At 44.4% G+C, this 18068-nt stretch overlaps 3 protein-coding genes across 3 annotated transcripts; 2 read left to right on the top strand and 1 right to left on the bottom strand.

The window, feature by feature from the left end:
* Positions 1–792: 792 nt before the first annotated feature.
* On the top strand, positions 793–4406 carry LOC115735778 (L-ascorbate oxidase homolog). The gene is made up of 8 exons (XM_030667173.2): positions 793–980; positions 1066–1175; positions 1749–2019; positions 2110–2212; positions 2450–2795; positions 3260–3625; positions 3713–3791; positions 3878–4406. Exons 1-8 carry the CDS (start codon positions 822–824, stop codon positions 4088–4090), a joined length of 1647 nt encoding a protein of 548 aa, XP_030523033.1. The 5' UTR covers positions 793–821; the 3' UTR covers positions 4091–4406.
* A 134-nt stretch (positions 4407–4540) lies between these two features.
* Positions 4541–8055, top strand: LOC115735729 (GDSL esterase/lipase At4g28780-like). Its single transcript, XM_048272396.1, has 5 exons — positions 4541–5387; positions 5607–5737; positions 5826–6089; positions 6348–6594; positions 6889–8055. The coding sequence occupies exons 3-5, from the start codon at positions 5862–5864 to the stop codon at positions 7110–7112; spliced, it is 699 nt and encodes a 232-aa protein (XP_048128353.1). The 5' UTR covers positions 4541–5387; positions 5607–5737; positions 5826–5861; the 3' UTR covers positions 7113–8055.
* Positions 8056–9438: 1383 nt separating this feature from the next.
* On the bottom strand, positions 9439–12384 carry LOC115735781 (coiled-coil domain-containing protein 124). Its single transcript, XM_030667176.2, has 3 exons — positions 11673–12384; positions 10281–10400; positions 9439–9770 (listed from the first exon to the last, which is right to left on the bottom strand). Exons 1-3 carry the CDS (start codon positions 12228–12230, stop codon positions 9759–9761), a joined length of 690 nt encoding a protein of 229 aa, XP_030523036.1. The 5' UTR covers positions 12231–12384; the 3' UTR covers positions 9439–9758.
* Positions 12385–18068: the final 5684 nt, after the last annotated feature.

Raw genomic sequence — 18068 nt, 5'->3', positions numbered from 1 at the left:
AACCTTTCATTGGGTCAAAAATCATTGCCCTAACCAATCGATTAAAAAACAAGTGACAGCGGGAAACGCTGTCCTTCGAGAAAGCGCCTTTTCAGACAATGATCGAGGTTGATTCCTGCCCAAATCACTAGAAAGGCATGAGAACGAGAGGATGTCGTTTCGATTGCTTTCCGCGTTTAATGTTTGACCGGTTCGAGCCGTCACCCACCTCCCCCTCGCCCCACTCTCATTACGTGCCCCACGGTCACAGCCGTCGACACCCAATACGAGGGGTCCCACCCCGGAGACTCGATCGCGGCCGTTGATGGTCAGTCAGTGATCCCTCCTCCCCCGTTTCATAAGTTCAGACAAAAGCAACACATGGGGATTCCGTGTGTCGCGTCGGAAATCACGGGCCTCCCTCGCTCGATCGCTCGCTCGCATGCATCCAGCTACATGCAAGTTAAGCTCCAGAGAGAGATAGAGAGAAAGAGAAAGAGGCTTCTTAGGTTTACGCGTTTGCTTGGTTCTTGACTGGAGTTGCTTTCATTTGTCAACTTATTCTATAAAGACAGACCGTCCCACCGGAGGGGATGAAACAAGTGTTGTTTTCGCTCTGATGATCTTCACTGATTCCTGATATTTATTCTCTTGCTTCTCTCTCTTGTCATTCATGCCGGGATCATAACTACGTCCTCTTTCGGTTACCGCTGGCTATCACGCAAGCCCACGTCAAATCTCGATTCTGTACAGAACAGTCTTCTGCCCATTCTCTTTATTATTTTTTTCTGCGCGATCTGTGCAAACCCGTCTCCGTTTTTGGATCACTTGGTCCTGTAAAGATGAAGTTAAAGGAGGGGGAGTATTACAGATGGCGAGTTCTTGCCTTCTTCTTCCTCGTAGTGGGCATGGATAGTACCGTAACCGCAGAGGATCCCTACAGGTTCTTCGACTGGAACGTAACGTACGGCGACATCTATCCTCTCGGCGTTCGCCAGCAGGTTCCGTGAATCCATGTTGCCGACTCTGGCTTTAAGGTTTTCCTGCACTTTTTGTTGAACATGCTTCCCGTTCAATGTGTTGCAGGGGATTCTGATAAATGGGCAATTCCCAGGGCCAGACGTATACTCGGTCACGAACGACAATCTCATCATCAATGTCCATAACAGCTTGCCCGAGCCTTTTCTCTTGACATGGTGAGTAAAAAAAAAACTCAGTGGCGTTCCGTTCTCTCTCTCTCTCTCTCTCTCTCTTTTCCTTCACTGGCGAAGTCCGTAGCTTCAGAACTTGCTATATCGGGTTATCGGATTTGGGCTCATCAAAGATGGTAAAGAAGATGAATGTTAAGCTCGCTCATCAGCTGTCAGTCTTCTTTCGGCTTAGTGTGATAACAAGATTGATGAACATATATTTCTCCACCTGGCTTTTGATCGAAAAATCTTTGAAATTAGAACGACGAAACGGATAATGTAACAGTGCATTAGAAGCTAGAGAGTTCACTTTTACTTCGAAAAAAGCTTATCGAAATGGATCTTGATTCCTGAAATTATATAACAGTTCATGGAATGAGTTGATGGGCTAGTAGCACCGTACAGTTCACATGCAGTAAGATGCTAGAGAGTTTGGAATGAATCATTCCTGCAGCTCGATATTATTTTTATCCGACAGACCAACAATCGATGTGACAAGCTAGCCATGAGTTGGTTATTCGCGCGATTCTTTCTACTAATTCGACTGGACTTAACATGGCGAAAACGACATGTCGATAGGAACGGAGTCCAGCAGAGGAAGAACTCGTACGAAGACGGAGTGCAGGGAACCACTTGCCCGATCCCTCCCGGGAAGAACTTCACCTACATCTTGCAAGTGAAAGACCAGATCGGCAGCTTCTTTTATTTCCCGTCCCTGGCCTTCCACAAGGCAGCCGGCGGTTTCGGAGGCATCAGGATCCTCAGCAGGCCAATGATCCCCGTCCCGTTCGAGGAGCCCGCCGGCGATTACACCATCCTCATTGGAGATTGGTACAAGGCTAGTCACACGGTAATTAATCAAAATTTGTTTTCACATTGATCTTGTGAGAAAAAATGTTGATTTATTAATTCGTTTTCCATTTTTTTTTCCTTGTTTCAGAAATTGAAGGCCATTTTGGATGGTGGCCATAGGCTTTATTTCCCAGATGGAATTCTCATCAATGGCCGTGGACCCAACGGTGCTTCCTTCACGGTTGAGCAAGGTATAGTCTCATCAATGATCACTAATCATCCCCTTCAATCTTCAACGAAGTTCCAAGCTATATCAATTTCTGGTCAATTTTCTCGAATTATCGAAAGAAAAAAAAAACATTATGGACGATGATTAAATTCAATTCGCGAAGAAAACCAAGAGAAGTACGATGATTATTATGTGCTCGTAGTGTTGTACATTCTATTACATGAAATTCACCTATGTAATTTTATGTGCGTAAATGCAGGAAAGACGTATAGGTTGCGAATATCGAACGTGGGGCTCCAGAACACGCTGAACTTCCGAATCCAAGGGCACGAGATGAAGCTGGTGGAGGTGGAGGGGACCCACACCGTGCAGGCCGCTTACTCCTCCCTCGACGTCCACGTCGGCCAGTCCTACTCCGTCCTCGTCACCGCCGACCAACCGGCTCGGGACTACTACATCGCCGTCTCGACCCGGTTCACGACCAAGGTCCTCACCTCCACCGCCCTCCTCCGCTACGCCAACTCGGCCAGCCCCGTGTCCGGGCCCATCCCCGGAGGGCCCACCACCCAAATTGATTGGTCCCTCAACCAAGCCCGCACCATTAGGTAAATAGAAAAATTCACGAGTCCATTTTTTTTTTCATGTCCGCAATTAGATCATCCGATTTTAATTTTGAATCGATCATTTGCTAAAAGATAATTCTTCACTAATGATGCGCTTTAAGTGGAATCCGATCAATTTTTCGACTAGATGCTGACGTGGCCACCACCTAGCGTTACTGCTCGCGTTGCATCCAGTGACGTGGCATCTAGTTGTACGCCACGTCAGCACTACATGAACCCTACATCAGCATTCTCCTTGATGGATTGGGAAAGTACTAGTATGAGCAGTGACTCGTGTTTTAAGGCACATCCTAGCAAACGTGTTTAACTCCAAATTTTTAAGAACTCCTGCCACTTTCCATTAATCTAGGAAGTAATACCACACAAATTCAATCCGAGTGTTTCTGGCGATCTTTTTTCGTTCATCACTTTGCTTTGACTCGTCGCAATTCGCATTATCTTCCTAGGACTAATCTGACGGCGAGCGGGCCGCGGCCGAACCCGCAAGGCTCTTACCACTATGGACTGATAAACATCACTAGGACTATCAAGCTGGTGAGCTCAGCTGCTCCGATCAATGGCAAGCAGAGATATGGAGTCAACGGCGTGTCTTTTGTCCCCGCCGACACGCCCCTCAAGCTGGCCGACTACTTCAACATCAGCGGCGTCTTCAGGGTCGGAAGCATCTCCGACCGTCCGACTGCCAAGAATTTGTATCTCGATACGTCGGTGATGGGGGCGGACTATAGAGCCTTTGTCGAGGTCGTCTTTGAGAATCATGAGGACATTGTCCAGAGTTGGCATCTCAATGGCTATGCTTTCTGGGTTGTTGGGTAAGAGTCTTGACTACTTAATTTCAAGTACCTAGTCATGTCTAAGTAATTTCACAGGGTTCACAGGTACGAATATTGAACTTGCAGAATGGATGGTGGACGATGGACACCGGCGAGTCGTAATGAATACAATCTCCGGGACGCGATTTCTCGCTGCACCACACAGGTTATACCCAGAACTCCAAGTAACAATTGCTATTAGAATCATGATACATTGGCTTTGAAATGAACGACTCAAGTCTCTTGTTGCAGGTCTATCCCAAATCATGGACAGCAATCTACTTAGCGCTCGATAACGTGGGAATGTGGAACATGAGGACGGAGTTCTGGGCACGGCAGTACCTTGGGCAACAATTCTATTTGCGAGTCTACACGCCGTCCAAGTCCGTGAGGGACGAGTACCCAATTCCGAAGAACGCTCTTCTCTGTGGAAGGGCTCGCGGCAAAAGCACAAGGCCTCTATGAACAGGATGCTGCATAGAGATGCAGAACACATATCTATTGGAAGTAAACATAAAACAACCCTTACTTGGGTCCGATTCTTTGTTTCGAAAGACTGAATCTGTTTCGCAAGCACTCTACGATCAATTCCTGTTGCTTAACCAATAAGCTAGACACAGACAAGTGGTGTATTTCTTTACAGTTTTGATACAGAAATCATCTTTCCTTCACTCGACAATTCACGGACCGTTGGCGATCTAAAGATTTGCATAAATTAGATTGATGTGTGTATGTTGATTGCAGAAATAAACTAGCCCGGCTGAAGAAGCCGTCCTTGATACTCGGTAGCCTGATTACAGAACTGCCCGAGGCCTTCGAAATATTTCCAGCTATGCTGAGAACTCAGGAATGTTACATAGTGTCCTTTGATCTGCCACATCAGGATTTTGATTCATGAAGAGTACTTGCTTGACAAATGCTGCGTATATTCTCTGGAGATATGATGAATTCCATACGGGGGTTGGCTGCACCATTGGAAACTCAATGGCCGAGTCCACAGACTATGCAACAGAACTTCAGACTTAAAAAAATGCAGTATTGACCGAGTCTCACTGAGGCAAAGCTAACTCTCGAACCACAAAGACAAATTAGGCTCTTTGTTAATTAATGACAATGAAGAAATTGTTATCATAATCATCTTCTAATGCTTTTTGTCAAAAGTATTTACTCCTTGTCATTGAGCATCTCATCCTTATCGGTAAACCCGATTCAGAAGAGACAAAGGGCGACTTGGTCATTATGGTTTACATTTGATACGGCACTAGTTAGGCATTTGGGTGAATCCGCCCAATGAGACGCGTTATGTTTAGAAGATTTTCCCGTTGACGAGAGCGACCGCCTTACCGGCACTTTCTTGTACCATTCCCCGAATCTCTTGCTTATTACTTGCCTATAAATTGCTGAAGATCTTTAAGGTCTGCTTGGTTCTTTATTCATTTAATTACTTGTGTAGTACATTCTTGATTAGAAATTCATCAAAAAAAAGTACTGGAATCAAAATTTGTTGAACTGATCATGGCAAAGAAAGGTGGTATGGCAGTGCTGTTACTGTTCGCCGTGTTTCTAACCCTGGAGTGTGGCTCGGCCAGTGAAGAGAAGCCTGCGGTATTCATATTAGGCGACTCGACTGCTGATGTCGGGACTAATAGTTTCTTGCCCGGCAGTAATGCAAGAGCCAACTTCCCTCCCAATGGAATCGACTTCCCGCATTCGAGAGCCACCGGAAGGTTCTCCAATGGCTTCAACAGCGCCGATTTCCTTGGTACATTATGATAAACCAAATCTCTCTCTTCCCGGTCCCTACTAACAACAAGAGCTTCATTTCCTACGTTACCAAGTCTGAATGGACAACATAGTCTACACTTGTCCCTGACCGGCTAAAACCAACACAGCTTGTGCTCATCTTAGTGAATTTATGTCAGCATTGAATCCTGTAAATTCTCATCTGAGTCCTATTTTCTGATGGATTTCCATTGAACAGCAAAGCTACTGGGGCACAGGCGGAGTCCACCGCCCTTCCTCTCTCTTAACAGTACAAAGGCCCTGAAGCGGCACAGTTTAAACGGCATAAACTTTGCCTCAGGAGGTTCCGGACTTCTCGACATAATGGGGGTATGGCCCATTTTCCCATCCTCCACCCACTATCTCTCTTCTTGTTCCTCCAACTCTGCCTCATATATCTGCTGGATATTTTCCCCAGGTAGCAACCAGCCCCTCCGGCACCTAGGATAAAAAGATGCGGAACGTGATCACGTTAGGGGAACAGATAAAACAGTTCTCAACAGTTCGTGATACTATCGCTACCATTATGGGTCCTACCGAGACCGAGGAGTTTCTTGCGAAGTCTCTCTTCTTCATCAGCATTGGCAGCAACGATATTTTCCTTTACTATTACTCAAACAGTACAGTGCCCAAGCAAGAGTTCATTGCCACTTTAGGATCGGCCTATGAAAATCAATTGAAGGTGGCATTCCTTTTCAAATTCTGCTTGCCCGAGAACTTGTTTGCTTATGTTGGTTCTACTAGATTCTCCTGAAGTTGATTAATCATTCCTTTTCCTAGGTTCTAATATTTAATACATAGGAACACTCATTTCCCTCTGTTTTAGGCTTAGCAACTTTGAAACAAAAGCATGTCGTGCACATTTGAAAGCCTTATATAGCGAACATTGCCTATATCGCAACGCTGCACTCATTAGTCGTTGCTCCTGTTGCTGTGGCAGAATCTAATGGGCCTCGGAGCGAGGAAGTTTGGCATTATAAGCGTGCCTCCGATAGGATGTTGTCCATCTCAGAGGGTTCGCAGTGGTACAGGGGAGTGTTTGGAGGTCCTAAATGAACTCGCGGTAGCTTTCCATTCACAACTCAGAGCCATGTTGAAGAAACTCAGTTCAGAGCACGAGAGCATGAAGTACTCGCTCGGGAATGCATACAACATGACCATCGATGTTAACGTGAACCCTCTTCCATGTATGATACTCTGCAAATCCTGCATCCATGGATTGCTAGTTTTCTTTTCCCAATTTTGCCAGGCGAGAAATTACTAATCGGAGCAATGAAACAAAAGAAGCATTTACTGAAGTAAAGTGGAATGAAGTCTATCCACCCCTTCTGCATATTTTTCAGAAATAATAACTTCGTCTCGGCTTGTTATTGGATCGAATTCTCTTAGAATATCGATCTTCATGTGAGACTTTTACCTGTCATTCTCTGACTTCAAGAGAAATGTCACAGGCCGATCTTCCTTTCTTTTGGATTTTGCAGTCTTCAAGGATGTGAAAAGTGCATGTTGTGGATCAGGAGCATTGAATGCAGAAGGAATATGCGATCCGAACGCACGTCTTTGCTTGAAGCGCCATGAGTACTTGTTCTGGGATTTATACCACCCGACACACACAGCTTCAAAGTTGGCGGCCGTAACTCTCTTCACCGGCGGGCCGAGATACGTCACTCCAATGAACTTTTCTCAGTTGGTTAGCGCCTGTTGATCGCCAAAGATGCAATCGCCATGGACTCTCCAAGACTTTTTTCCCCGTATTCATCCACCGTAAAAAAAAATAGTGCTCATCAGTTCATCACTACAGTTGTATCGCCCGTTCGGGCCATTGTTCTGTTTCTTGCATTCATGCATATTATAGGCACAAATTGCCGATCTATGTTACAAATTTTGTATTCTGCTTCACCAGGAAATGTATTTTCACCGTGCCGTCTTCAGAAAGAGTTCTTTGTCTATCTAACGATCGATAAGAAAGAAAACCCAAGGGGGTGGATGAATACACGGCGGAGCCTGCATTCAAGTTAGAACTGGAAGGAAAACCCAAACAGTATGCGAAGATTCAGTCGAATCGAGTTATTGAACATATTTGAATGACCTCAACAAGGGAAATCGGGATGTGAAAAAGAGAGAGCAGTATAAGACCTTGGGTACGTTCTTATCACGGCACTTTCTTTCGGACGACAAGCGCGGCTAACATCGGTACAAAACCGTACCTTTAGAAGAATTTTCAGGTTATCATCTGCTGCAATCAAAAGGATCGTATCTGCAGATGACTGCTAAACCATTGAAATAATTAAGTTTGCAAGAGCTCGTCCCGTCGACCTCTCTAATCATCTTCAATCAGGTCTATGGCTTCTCTAGTAGCCTCAAATCTGTTACTAATAAAAGAAGAATGCAAACTTAAATACTACGTGCAGGACCTGAGGACTCGACTTTGCAAGCAATGACAAACCTAGGAAAGATTCCCTGTGTCTCTGTGATACATAAACCCGGGGAAAGGAACTGTCTAATTTGATTCCATGCCGACAACGATGGTTTTGCTCCTAGAAGTTTTCGTCCTCAGCAGTGATGACATTCTCCGGCCAGTGCTCAACTTCTGATCGCCAATTAGAGAAACCTAGCCTAGGCATTCCACCGCCGCTTCTCCGCTAAGTTAAATGTCTACATGTCCAGCCATCATCGTGTCGACTCGTGTAGTATGGTCCCTTGCAAATTAATGGAGACCACAAAGAGTCAACTAGCTCATGCATGAGCTATAGGAAAGAAAATGGTTTTACGTGTACAGAAGTCGTTTCTTTTAAGAAAGAAGAACTATGGAATGAACATGGTTCCTGGAGAATTCTTCCACCATGCACATCAGTTCCTATTTACATCACTACTGGCTCAACCATGCTTTGCCTCGCCAGGATTTGATTTCAGTTCCAATTTAACTGCGGAAGTGGATTGGATAGTTGCCGTGATAGTTCATGACATTCCAGACTCGCGTTCTCTCGGTCACCCTTTCCTGGAACAAGATGCAAAAGACATTCTTAGGAATAGTGGCATGATAGAATATTGCTAATGTGAATGCCAAACGACCTATGTGACACGATCGGCGCCGACACGATGAGCACCGACGTGAACACTTTTCAATAATATTGTAATATTTTTTTATTTTTTTTCCTTTTTTTTCCCTTTTTTTTCTATCCTTTTTTCTAGATTTCTCTAGTGGCCGGCGAGGCTGACCGCCACCCAAGTCCGACAAGGCTGGCCCTCACCAACCACCGGAGAAATTTGAAAAAGAAAAAGACAGGAAAAAAAAAAAAAAAATATTAAAATATAATTAAAAAATATCCACGTCAACATCGCTCATTCCACATACTCATAGCCATCCACCGTCCACGTTAGTAATATCCAACCCAAATTAATCACAATGACTGAATTGGCTATAAGTCAAAAGGTTCAAAACTAAATTCATACCATTAAAAGATTTACAGCTAAATTCAGTTTCCCGATCCAAAAAACCTAGCAGAACAGTGTTGGCTCGTAAGGATGAAATAAGCAGCATGTGACCATTTTATGTATAAGAAACAACAGAGAAACCCTTCAATCCACCAAACCTGCTTGTTCAGTTTACATATGAAGATGAAATTAGCCATATGTGACCATCATATCGACAGCCTCGCCAATTGAATGCTGAGCTAGGGAAGAGTCAGCGTTGCCTCACATGCAACGATATTATATTTAAATATGTCCTTAAAACAGAGACAAAACAGTCCAACGGGATAGATTATGACCTCCCCAGACTCTGGATCGCAGGGTCAACTTCCACGGCTAACTCCACCAAGGAATGCTGCGGAGATGCACATGGCACTGAACTCGCAAAAATTAGAAAAAAGGCTCACGGTAAAACTTAAGTGCCTCGCGACAATTGTTCCAGCAAGACATGGTCCTTCGGTGCTCCTAGCACAAGTGCACTACATAATACAGCACTGTAAATAGATTCAGGATGACAGGAAACAGGGCGGAAGTATCCCAGTACAATACACAGCAATGAGTATGACTAACTTTCATTTGCCATTTGCTCAGACAATAAGAGGGTAACCAACTCGCAATCAAACCAGTGCAATGTCTCTTGCATATACAGTATTTACTAGGTGAAAAAGAAGAACCACAGCATGGAGAATACTAAACCAAGTCAAGAAATGCTGGGAATAACGAGCTCATGGAGGATAGTGAATAGACATTGTTTTAGATACAACTCTGCCAGTCCCTGGGGATAGAGAACCGTGATCAAATCATCCATCAGGATACAACGGTTGATAGCAATTAGGTTTACAAAAACCCATTACCATCAAAAGCTGAATATAAGCGGCAATCACTCAGCAATCTGCACATAGAAAGTCATGTATGAGCCATCTTCTCATATAAAAACCAAAAATAAACATTTCACTAGTGGATTTCAGAGCAATCTCGTCAAAACTGTGTCTATCCACCAACCAACCTTAATGGTTGACCTGTTGGACCATAAAGTGATCATTCTTAGAGAAACATGAAAGCCTTTAAGTTCCCAATCAGAATGTGCAAATCTTCTTTTGTTCCTTAAAATGTCTTGTGAAACTCCACCTTGAATTCCAATTTCAAATTTCAATTTACTCTTAAGCAATTATTAATACAGAAGAACAATGAGGAGGGGAGGGGACGGGAGGGGAAAGGGAGGTACTGTAATATTAGAATTCTGAACGTTAAGGAGCTGTAATATAACTCATGGCAGAGATCAACCAGCCAACGGTACTTTTAACTGTATTTCTTCAACGAATAGAAGAGCCAAAAATAGGTAATCACATCAATTAAAACATAAATAAATATTACGCGTGTTACAGGAGAACGGTGAACTGACCTGATTAAGAGGATTATCAGGAGATTTCTTCCAGAGCTTCCATATCATGTCTTTGTATTGATTGTGAGTTAGACCCGGTTTCTCTTCCTTCAGTTTCGGGAGCTCAGCTTCTTCAAAAGCCTAAAAGTAGCATAAAATATCAATAATCAACCGACCACAAACAGGAAGGAAAGGCAGTAAAATTTATACCTAGAACCAAAGTTCATGCATCAGAAGCTAAAATCTTCTAGTAGAATACATCATGGAAAAGTAACAAAATGACGTCTGAGCAATCGTCACGAACTATAAAAAATGTCAACCAAAGATTCTCTGCTGATAATGATGATCGGTCAAATGAGAATCCCCAAAGGACACCAAGCACATGGGCATTATACAGCCAACCAGTTGCTTTATATTAAGGAAATCACAGGCTAGATCACAACCAGCAACAAGTTTGCAGCACCTTACTCTAAATTACAGGATACTCACTTAAGAGAAAAAGATTAGGTCAAAAGAGTTAAGTATGAGAAAAAGTATTACGCCCTAGTTTTTCTATTCTTTATAGGTGAGTAGCCACTTATCATATAAAGCAATAATAACCATTTCGGTGGAAACCCGTAACCATCTCAGAGAACTTTGGAAAATAATTAAGCTATACGGCACATGCAAACTCTCTAATACCTGTTCCAGAAAATATAACCATAAAGCATTCCAAGAGGAACCTTCAAACTTCGCAGCATGACGAACTAAGCAGTCAATACTACAAAAATATCTTCTATTACATAACCAAAGCGAAGAGAGGGAAGATAAAGCTTCAATCCAAGCCATTGTGAAGAGCATTGCCCAACTTTCTTAACACATAAAAACTGTGAGCTTTATTTCCGCCCCATAATGCCCAGACTGACCAGTAACCCTAATCCAAATTCATTAAGCATCCTAAAAAAGCTTTGCTTTGGCATTTCTACATACGGTCGATGCCCAAGCAAGCACCCGTGCAAAAGGTCGCTTGCAATATCTACAGACAACACCCTCCCTATTCTCACATTCACAGGATCAAATTCATTACCTCGGCTTCCGAACATTACAATCTTAAGCCTTCTTGCAACAAGTCTATACAAACACTGGCTTCCCATAAAGCAAAGGTGCGGAGCGCACAACTTTCAGCGAAAGAAGTTCAAATAAAATTTTCGCAAAACAGAGAAAACCATCAAAGTCACAGAGCTTGTTCAGATATATTAGGATGCATGAAACAGACTGTATTCAATAAGGCTCAAATGTTGTTGTCGATAGCGGTCTACGGCACAACTACGGCGACTGTCGGAAACATGAGCCATCGTGATGCCAACCATATGAGAAGCGTTTATTTCCAACAATATTCAGACAAAACGACCAACTCGATTCAATTAACCTCACCTTGAAAGAAGCCTTGAGTCTTCTCTCCGGATGCCTATCAACAGGCAAGCTATCGGCAACCGTCATCTGCGCTATCGCATCCTCCACCGTCCTTGCTTCAACGACTGAATCGTCCCGATTCGTATTGCTCACGAGCACCATCCTCTCGTACTCCTCCTCCGCGGCGGTCCTGCTCTGCCTCCGCTTCCCCTCCTCCGCCTTCCTCGCCATCTCGGCCTGCTCCTCCTCCCTCCTGCGCTGCAGCTCTGCCTCCGTCACCTTCGGCACGGGGACCGACACGCGGGTCGCCTTCTTGTCCGGCTTCCTCATCGACTTCTCCAGGTCCTTCTCCTCCTGCTCGGCCAGCCGTCGCGCCTCGGCCTTGCGGGCCAAGGCCTCGGCCCGCTTCTCGGCCTCCTCCTCGCGCTTCTTGGAGGAGCGCGACTTGGAGCCCTCGGCCTCGCGCCAGTACTGCTCCTCCTTCTCGCGCGACTCGCGCGTCTTGCGCTCGGCCTCCGTGGCGGACTTCCGAGCCCTAGCCTCCTCGGCCTTGCTGTTGACGCCCATCTTCTTCGGCATGTTTTCGAGAATCGTCGACCGATTCGGAACGATCGGGGTTCAATCGGAGATTATCCGGCGCTTCAAGACGTCGAGAGAGAGAACCAAATCAAATCGAATCGAATTGAAGTTTCCAGAGTTGGGAGTGAGGGTTTTCGTTTCGGACACGGAGACTGTGGGTTTCAATCCCCGGTGACGATCCAGTTGGATGCCGAATTGCCCATCGGAAGAACAATCAATCACCGACCTCCGATTCTCGGGCTTGAAGAAGTGAATCCGCATAAGGCCGAGGCCCACGCTATCGGTTCGGGGTCCGGATCGGGTTTCGTGAGTGTTTTTTTTTTTTCTTTTTCTTTTTCGTGTGTCCCATTTACAAAATGAGAACATGACGAGAAAGTCATAAACCTACGGCATTCATGTCAATTCAGTCTTAAGTTTTTTAATTTATTTCCTTTTTCCTCCCTTTTCTTTTTCATTTTTCTCTTATTTCCCTCCCGATCCACGGCCTCAATGGTGCTCGCTTGTGGTTGCGAGGGCTCATGGCCCCTCACCAGGCCTCATTTAAAAATAAATAAAAAGATAATAAACAAGTAAAGATTGAATATTATAAAATTATAAAAAAAAATTCTATGTTAACGCTGGCCATGTCACCTTTGACGCTTGACATCCACCACTCTCCATTTTTATTCTATGTTGTTAGATCAAATTCGCGGGCAAAATGTTGATGCGGGATATCCTTTGGGAAGCACTCGAGTGTCCGACGTGACAAAACAATAAGTACAATTAATATCAAAATCAATGATCATGAACGAATGTTTTATCGAGCCGATACAATACATCACTAGGGCCACTCTTTGTTATCGTAATAATGCGCATTAGTAGAACGTCGAGAGAGCAAGCAGAAATTGCTCTCTCGATAAAGTTTGTTGCAAGTGCCGAATAGAGGCACAGAAATTTTTGCGAATGCACCAAGAGCAAGCTTTCGGAGAGTTTTTTTTTTTATATTAATTATCGTGTAATTACACATTCGGGCTTGAGAGCTTTGAGATCGCGCCAGAACCCTTTACGTATTAAACAAGTCGCAACTCCCGGGCCGAATAACAAATCCTCCCGCCGTGTGCATCCACAAACGGTCGTTCGAAAGAATTGCAAATGCACGATCGGGGCAAGTTAGAACGGCGTCGGTGCATTTGAGCCTCCGGCGGTTAGGTACGGAGCCCACCAATTGTTACCGAGGCTCCGGATCAAACCCCGAGCTCGAGACTATCCCACGATCACCCTGGCAGAGACATGAACTAAATACGGATCGCCAGCGGAGGAAAAAGGATGGCAGTGGTCGGAAGGCAAGGCGGGGAACGGGGGGACACGGACAACAACGATGACTTGACCTAAAGAAAAAGAACAAAGAGGAAACAGCGAAAGGAGGAGTGTGTGGGAAGGCAGGAGCAGTCCCCCGTTGTTTGGTTTTTGCTTTGTTTTTTTTGAGGTTCCTGTCAAGCCGCTGCTTTATTAATAGACACAGAGAGAGTGGGAGAGAGGCCCCGCCCCGTCAACGCCAAGCAATGAATCTTTTCCTGCCGGTCCGCCGCCCCACCAAGCGCTTTCCAGACAAATCCATGGGCACACCTCGTTCATCCGCGGTCCGCTTTTCTTGCACATCGTTGTTCCTTTTCTCTTCTCTTTCCTTTTTCCTTTCGTCTTATGACGATGGGTCCGACGAGGGGGAAGGAGGTCAAACCGCCTCTGATTTGATCAAGCGCCTTCCGTTTCCATCATCATCATCTCACCTTATCGTGATGGGAAGAGGCGATTGGACGTGTGACCTCCTCCATAGGGTTAGCTGAGCTCTAAAAGGCTCTCCGAGGCCGGTTATCAAGTAAACGGACCCGCTGCTCCCCGGGAAGCCAACACTTCGATTGCTCTTCCACCGAGTATCGATCCTACGAGCGGTACCTTTCGTAGCAGGAGCCGCTTCGGTAAATGCGCGTGGTTCATGGACTAACTGTTTATCAACTACCTATCTTTAAGTCCTTACCAAAAAAAATTACCTATCTTTAAGATTTGCGTGTTTGGTCGTTTTATGTATAGCCAATGATGAATTTAATGTGAAATCTAGACGAAAACACACCTTGAAGCATATTGATGGATTATAGATATACATGCGGTCCTCAATGCACGTGTACGCGCATTATTGGAACATAGGATGGCCAATAAAATTGAATAATAACACGCGAACAAGAATGGAAACTAAGTGCGATCGACGGAACGTAACAATTTAGGCATGTTTGAATACGATATTCCCGACTTGAATGGTCGATTTAAGCCATAATTACTATTCATTTGAGACGAGCCTCTTGTTGCGGCATCTACACAAAACATGAATAAAAGTAGAAGTCGGAGCGATCTTGTCCGGTACACTTGGCGCTTGAATTGGGATTTTCCGAGGTCGTGGAGCGACAGGGATTTGAACCAGCGGTAGTCAAATGGCCTTCGAACCGCTTCTGCGAATCGATTATTTCCAAGGATGGAATGCATCACGCCGTCGAACCACGCAACGATGGTAAACTTCCGAGCTATCGTCAATTTGACCACGGGAAACGAAAACGTCATTTCGCATAGGGATATGCATGGTCCGAGCCGATCCGATCCCGGTATGGAACTAAGGATCGGACCGTGAGTCCCGATCCCCAAATTTTCGAGACCAAGGATCGGATCGGACCAAGATCGACCGATTTGGTCCGATCCCGGCCCCGGCCCAATGGGATCACTAATATCAACTGTTTATAAAAATCTAACCCTCGAAATATCACATGCTTTGATTGCATGTTAATTTGCAATATATACCTCTGATTGAATAAAAAAATACTCTAGTCTAGTTTACTCACTTTCATTATGAAGTCGTCTATACATAATGGTAGACTTAACAATGGCATTGGTCTATCCGCCGACACTATGGAGATATATAAAAGACAGAATCGAAAAAACCTAGCCGACGAAGACATACTAATAGTGATGTTGTTCACTAAACGAATTCCACATCCAAGCAGTGTGCAGAAACAAAATACGGGACTTCTCATTGAAATGAACAACTGAAACGCATGAACAGTAAGAAATTGCTACCACCGTATTAAATGAACCGATTGAATCATTTATTTCTGGAAAGAACACGCCAATGTACACTCACCACACAATGCATTAGAAAAGACAATAATAAATAGGATAGACTGCATTCATAATATTGATGAGCTATCCAAGTTTCAAAGAGAAATTGATATAAACCATTATTGTAAAGTGGTTTCACTAGCATTCAACTTGGACATGCTTTCACAATTCCAACCGAACTGCCACTCAATTCTTTCACAATTCCTATCATTGTTGACAGGCAAATGACATGCCGTATATGCAGAACATTCTGGAGATAACTCGCAATAATGTACAGTCTAACAATAGAAATGGCTTGAGAAATAAACATTGAAAACAAATGAAAACTTCATTTTTTTAATTGTATATATTTATATATAAATAATTATATATATTATGGGTGATCCGGTCCGAGCGGTTCGGGCAGTTCCCATCCACCTGGAAATTAGGACCCCCGATCACCGATCCCGTTTGTTGGGGTCGGAGACCGGACCGCCCCCCTCAAGGATCGGACCAACCCGCCCGATCCGATCCAATTCTAGGTTAATCCGGTCCAGTTTTCTCATCCATTTTTGCGCCAACACCGTGGGACGTGAATCAACATGACCAAAAAGCAACCCCTTATTAATATTCCTAACCCCACCCCCCCCCAAAAAAAAAAGGACAAATCAATAACCAGAATCCCGTAAACGCCGTTCAAAACCGTCAGCATTTATACTCTTCTTTAAGGGTTAATCGCTACTAATCAGTTGACATGATTTCAATTCCTCCCTTCTAAGTCTCCAATTAAATTAATCGCAACTAATCACACACTAATTCTCAGGCGGCGCTGGTCAAACTTTTCCTATTCCGAGATGATCAATCGGGCGAACCCATCCGATCCGCTGGCGTAGTTTAGGGAGAAAAAATTATCGTGGTCCCCACCCTGTCCGGATGGACGGTCAGGATGGATAGGCCCTGGGCGAAGGTGGGGGGGGGGGGCAGCATCATGAGGCCAACAAGGGCAATAATTTCTGCAAATTGAGATCGACAACAATAATGGCGGTGATGATGACGCAGTGAAAGTACTGTTGGTGTCATAGATTCTTGCGTGAACCGAACCGAACGGCTCGTGACGGCGAGTTGCTGTTCCTTTCTTTTTTGGCTTCTCGGACGCTTTTTGCACGCATAACCGGGGTCGCACAGCTCCGCCGCACTCGACCAGCCGTAGCCGCAGGCCTACGGGGGGGTGTCTTGCGGCGGTCCTGGGGATTGCCCGTGCGGATACATATTGGAATTCTCGCGAAAAAAATGTAGGGGCAGTTTAGAATTCCTCTCGTTTCGAATCCTTCGGAATTTTCGTGTACTCGAGTCACAGGACAGTGAGATTGTTAAATTTGCAAATGTTTACTTTTGAGTGCCAAGTTACCTGCATGTGATCCGCTGTTGAGCGAATCCAAGTGAATTTGATTCTTGCATCTCTGAAAATTCACAGAGAGCTTACAAAAAAGTTTTCAGAATTATATTTTATGTCGATGCATTTTTTTTCGACTTTTAATTTATTTAATCGAGTCGTTTTACTCTCGCTAATTTTCTAACTAAATCATTCCGTCATCAAATTCAATTGACTCGACCGTCAAATAATGCGGTGAAGCTTTCGCAACGCGGAATGTTTGCAGGAACGTCCCTATTGACTACATTTTATCCGCATCATTATCGGATTTTACCGACGTTGATTTAAGCTTTCCATCCCCGATTTTTACGTCTCGAGACAAAACGCTGGCCAGTTGCAACACTGTATTTCACTACCTTTGTGGTCCACACCGCTACCTCTCAACATCTCTCTCTCTCTCAGTGCTTAAGCTCGAGCTATGACTTTACACCGCCGCGGGGAACTACAACCCTCAAATCTGAGGTTCGACCTTGACTTTACGACAAAGCTTAAGGTCATCAAACTTGGCTGAGATCTTGGAGCCATTGAATTTGACAGCAAATGGAGCAAGGAGGGGAGGAGGTAGAAAACACACCGTTCTCCCATTTAGTTCGCAGAAGATGAAAGATTTGGAAAGTGTTTTTCTAAAAATCATTAATCGTATTGTTTATAAAAATAAATGAATATTTTTTTTTATTATCCGTGAAAATATCTAGACATAAATTATTATACATGACAATTAATTATTTCAAGCGATATAATTGATTATTTTTTTCAAAAAAAAAAAATTGACGGTCGAGGATGCAAATTGATATGAAAATCAACTCCTTTCATTGGTCTCTCGTAAACTCTCTCCTCCCTTTTCGGGAATATAATCTCTCCTCAAATGCGATCCCATTGCACGAGAAAAAAAAAAAAAGGAAAATCAAACGTTTCCAAGTACATCACTAACTATATGACCAAAAAAAAAAAAGTACATCACTAACTCCGTCACAAACGGTTGGCTGGCGCGAAAAATTAAAAAGGAATATTAAATAGAAACGGAAAAAAGAAAAATCGAAAAAGAGGAAGAGAGCAATATTCTTAGCGGGTCCCAAAGCAAAAGGGCCGTGTCGGGCGCGAGGCAGCTTTCCCAGCCTGCTCTAACGGAAGGCAGAACGGAGACGAATCTCTGCAGACGCCGTTCCCTCTTGCCCCTCGCACGCCCCTCCGTGACCGTCACCGTCGCCGTCCATCGCCACGGCCATTTTGCACAAGCATTTCTAGAGAGATAGTGCGGGGTGTGACTAGCTTTTTCTCTCTTCGGT

Source organism: Rhodamnia argentea, chromosome 11 (assembly GCF_020921035.1).
Source record: "Rhodamnia argentea isolate NSW1041297 chromosome 11, ASM2092103v1, whole genome shotgun sequence".
Taxonomy (NCBI): Eukaryota; Viridiplantae; Streptophyta; class Magnoliopsida; order Myrtales; family Myrtaceae; genus Rhodamnia; species Rhodamnia argentea.
The sequence above is the reverse complement of the archived record's forward strand: the minus strand, read 5'-3'. Positions and strand labels throughout refer to the sequence as shown.

Excerpts from the sequence above, each read along its gene's own strand:
- LOC115735778 (XM_030667173.2), top strand. The coding sequence starts at position 822 with ATGAAGTTAAAGGAGGGGGAGTATTACAGATGGCGAGTTCTTGCCTTC. Across the intron at positions 2,213-2,449 it reads TTCCTTCACGGTTGAGCAAG|GAAAGACGTATAGGTTGCGA; the intron begins GTATAGTCTCAT and ends GCGTAAATGCAG. Across the intron at positions 3,626-3,712 it reads TATGCTTTCTGGGTTGTTGG|AATGGATGGTGGACGATGGA; the intron begins GTAAGAGTCTTG and ends TTGAACTTGCAG.
- LOC115735729 (XM_048272396.1), top strand. The coding sequence starts at position 5,862 with ATGCGGAACGTGATCACGTTAGGGGAACAGATAAAACAGTTCTCAACA. Across the intron at positions 6,090-6,347 it reads CCTATGAAAATCAATTGAAG|AATCTAATGGGCCTCGGAGC; the intron begins GTGGCATTCCTT and ends TTGCTGTGGCAG. Across the intron at positions 6,595-6,888 it reads TAACGTGAACCCTCTTCCAT|TCTTCAAGGATGTGAAAAGT; the intron begins GTATGATACTCT and ends TGGATTTTGCAG.
- LOC115735781 (XM_030667176.2), bottom strand. The coding sequence starts at position 12,230 with ATGCCGAAGAAGATGGGCGTCAACAGCAAGGCCGAGGAGGCTAGGGCT. Across the intron at positions 10,401-11,672 it reads GACTCAAGGCTTCTTTCAAG|GCTTTTGAAGAAGCTGAGCT; the intron begins GTGAGGTTAATT and ends TGCTACTTTTAG.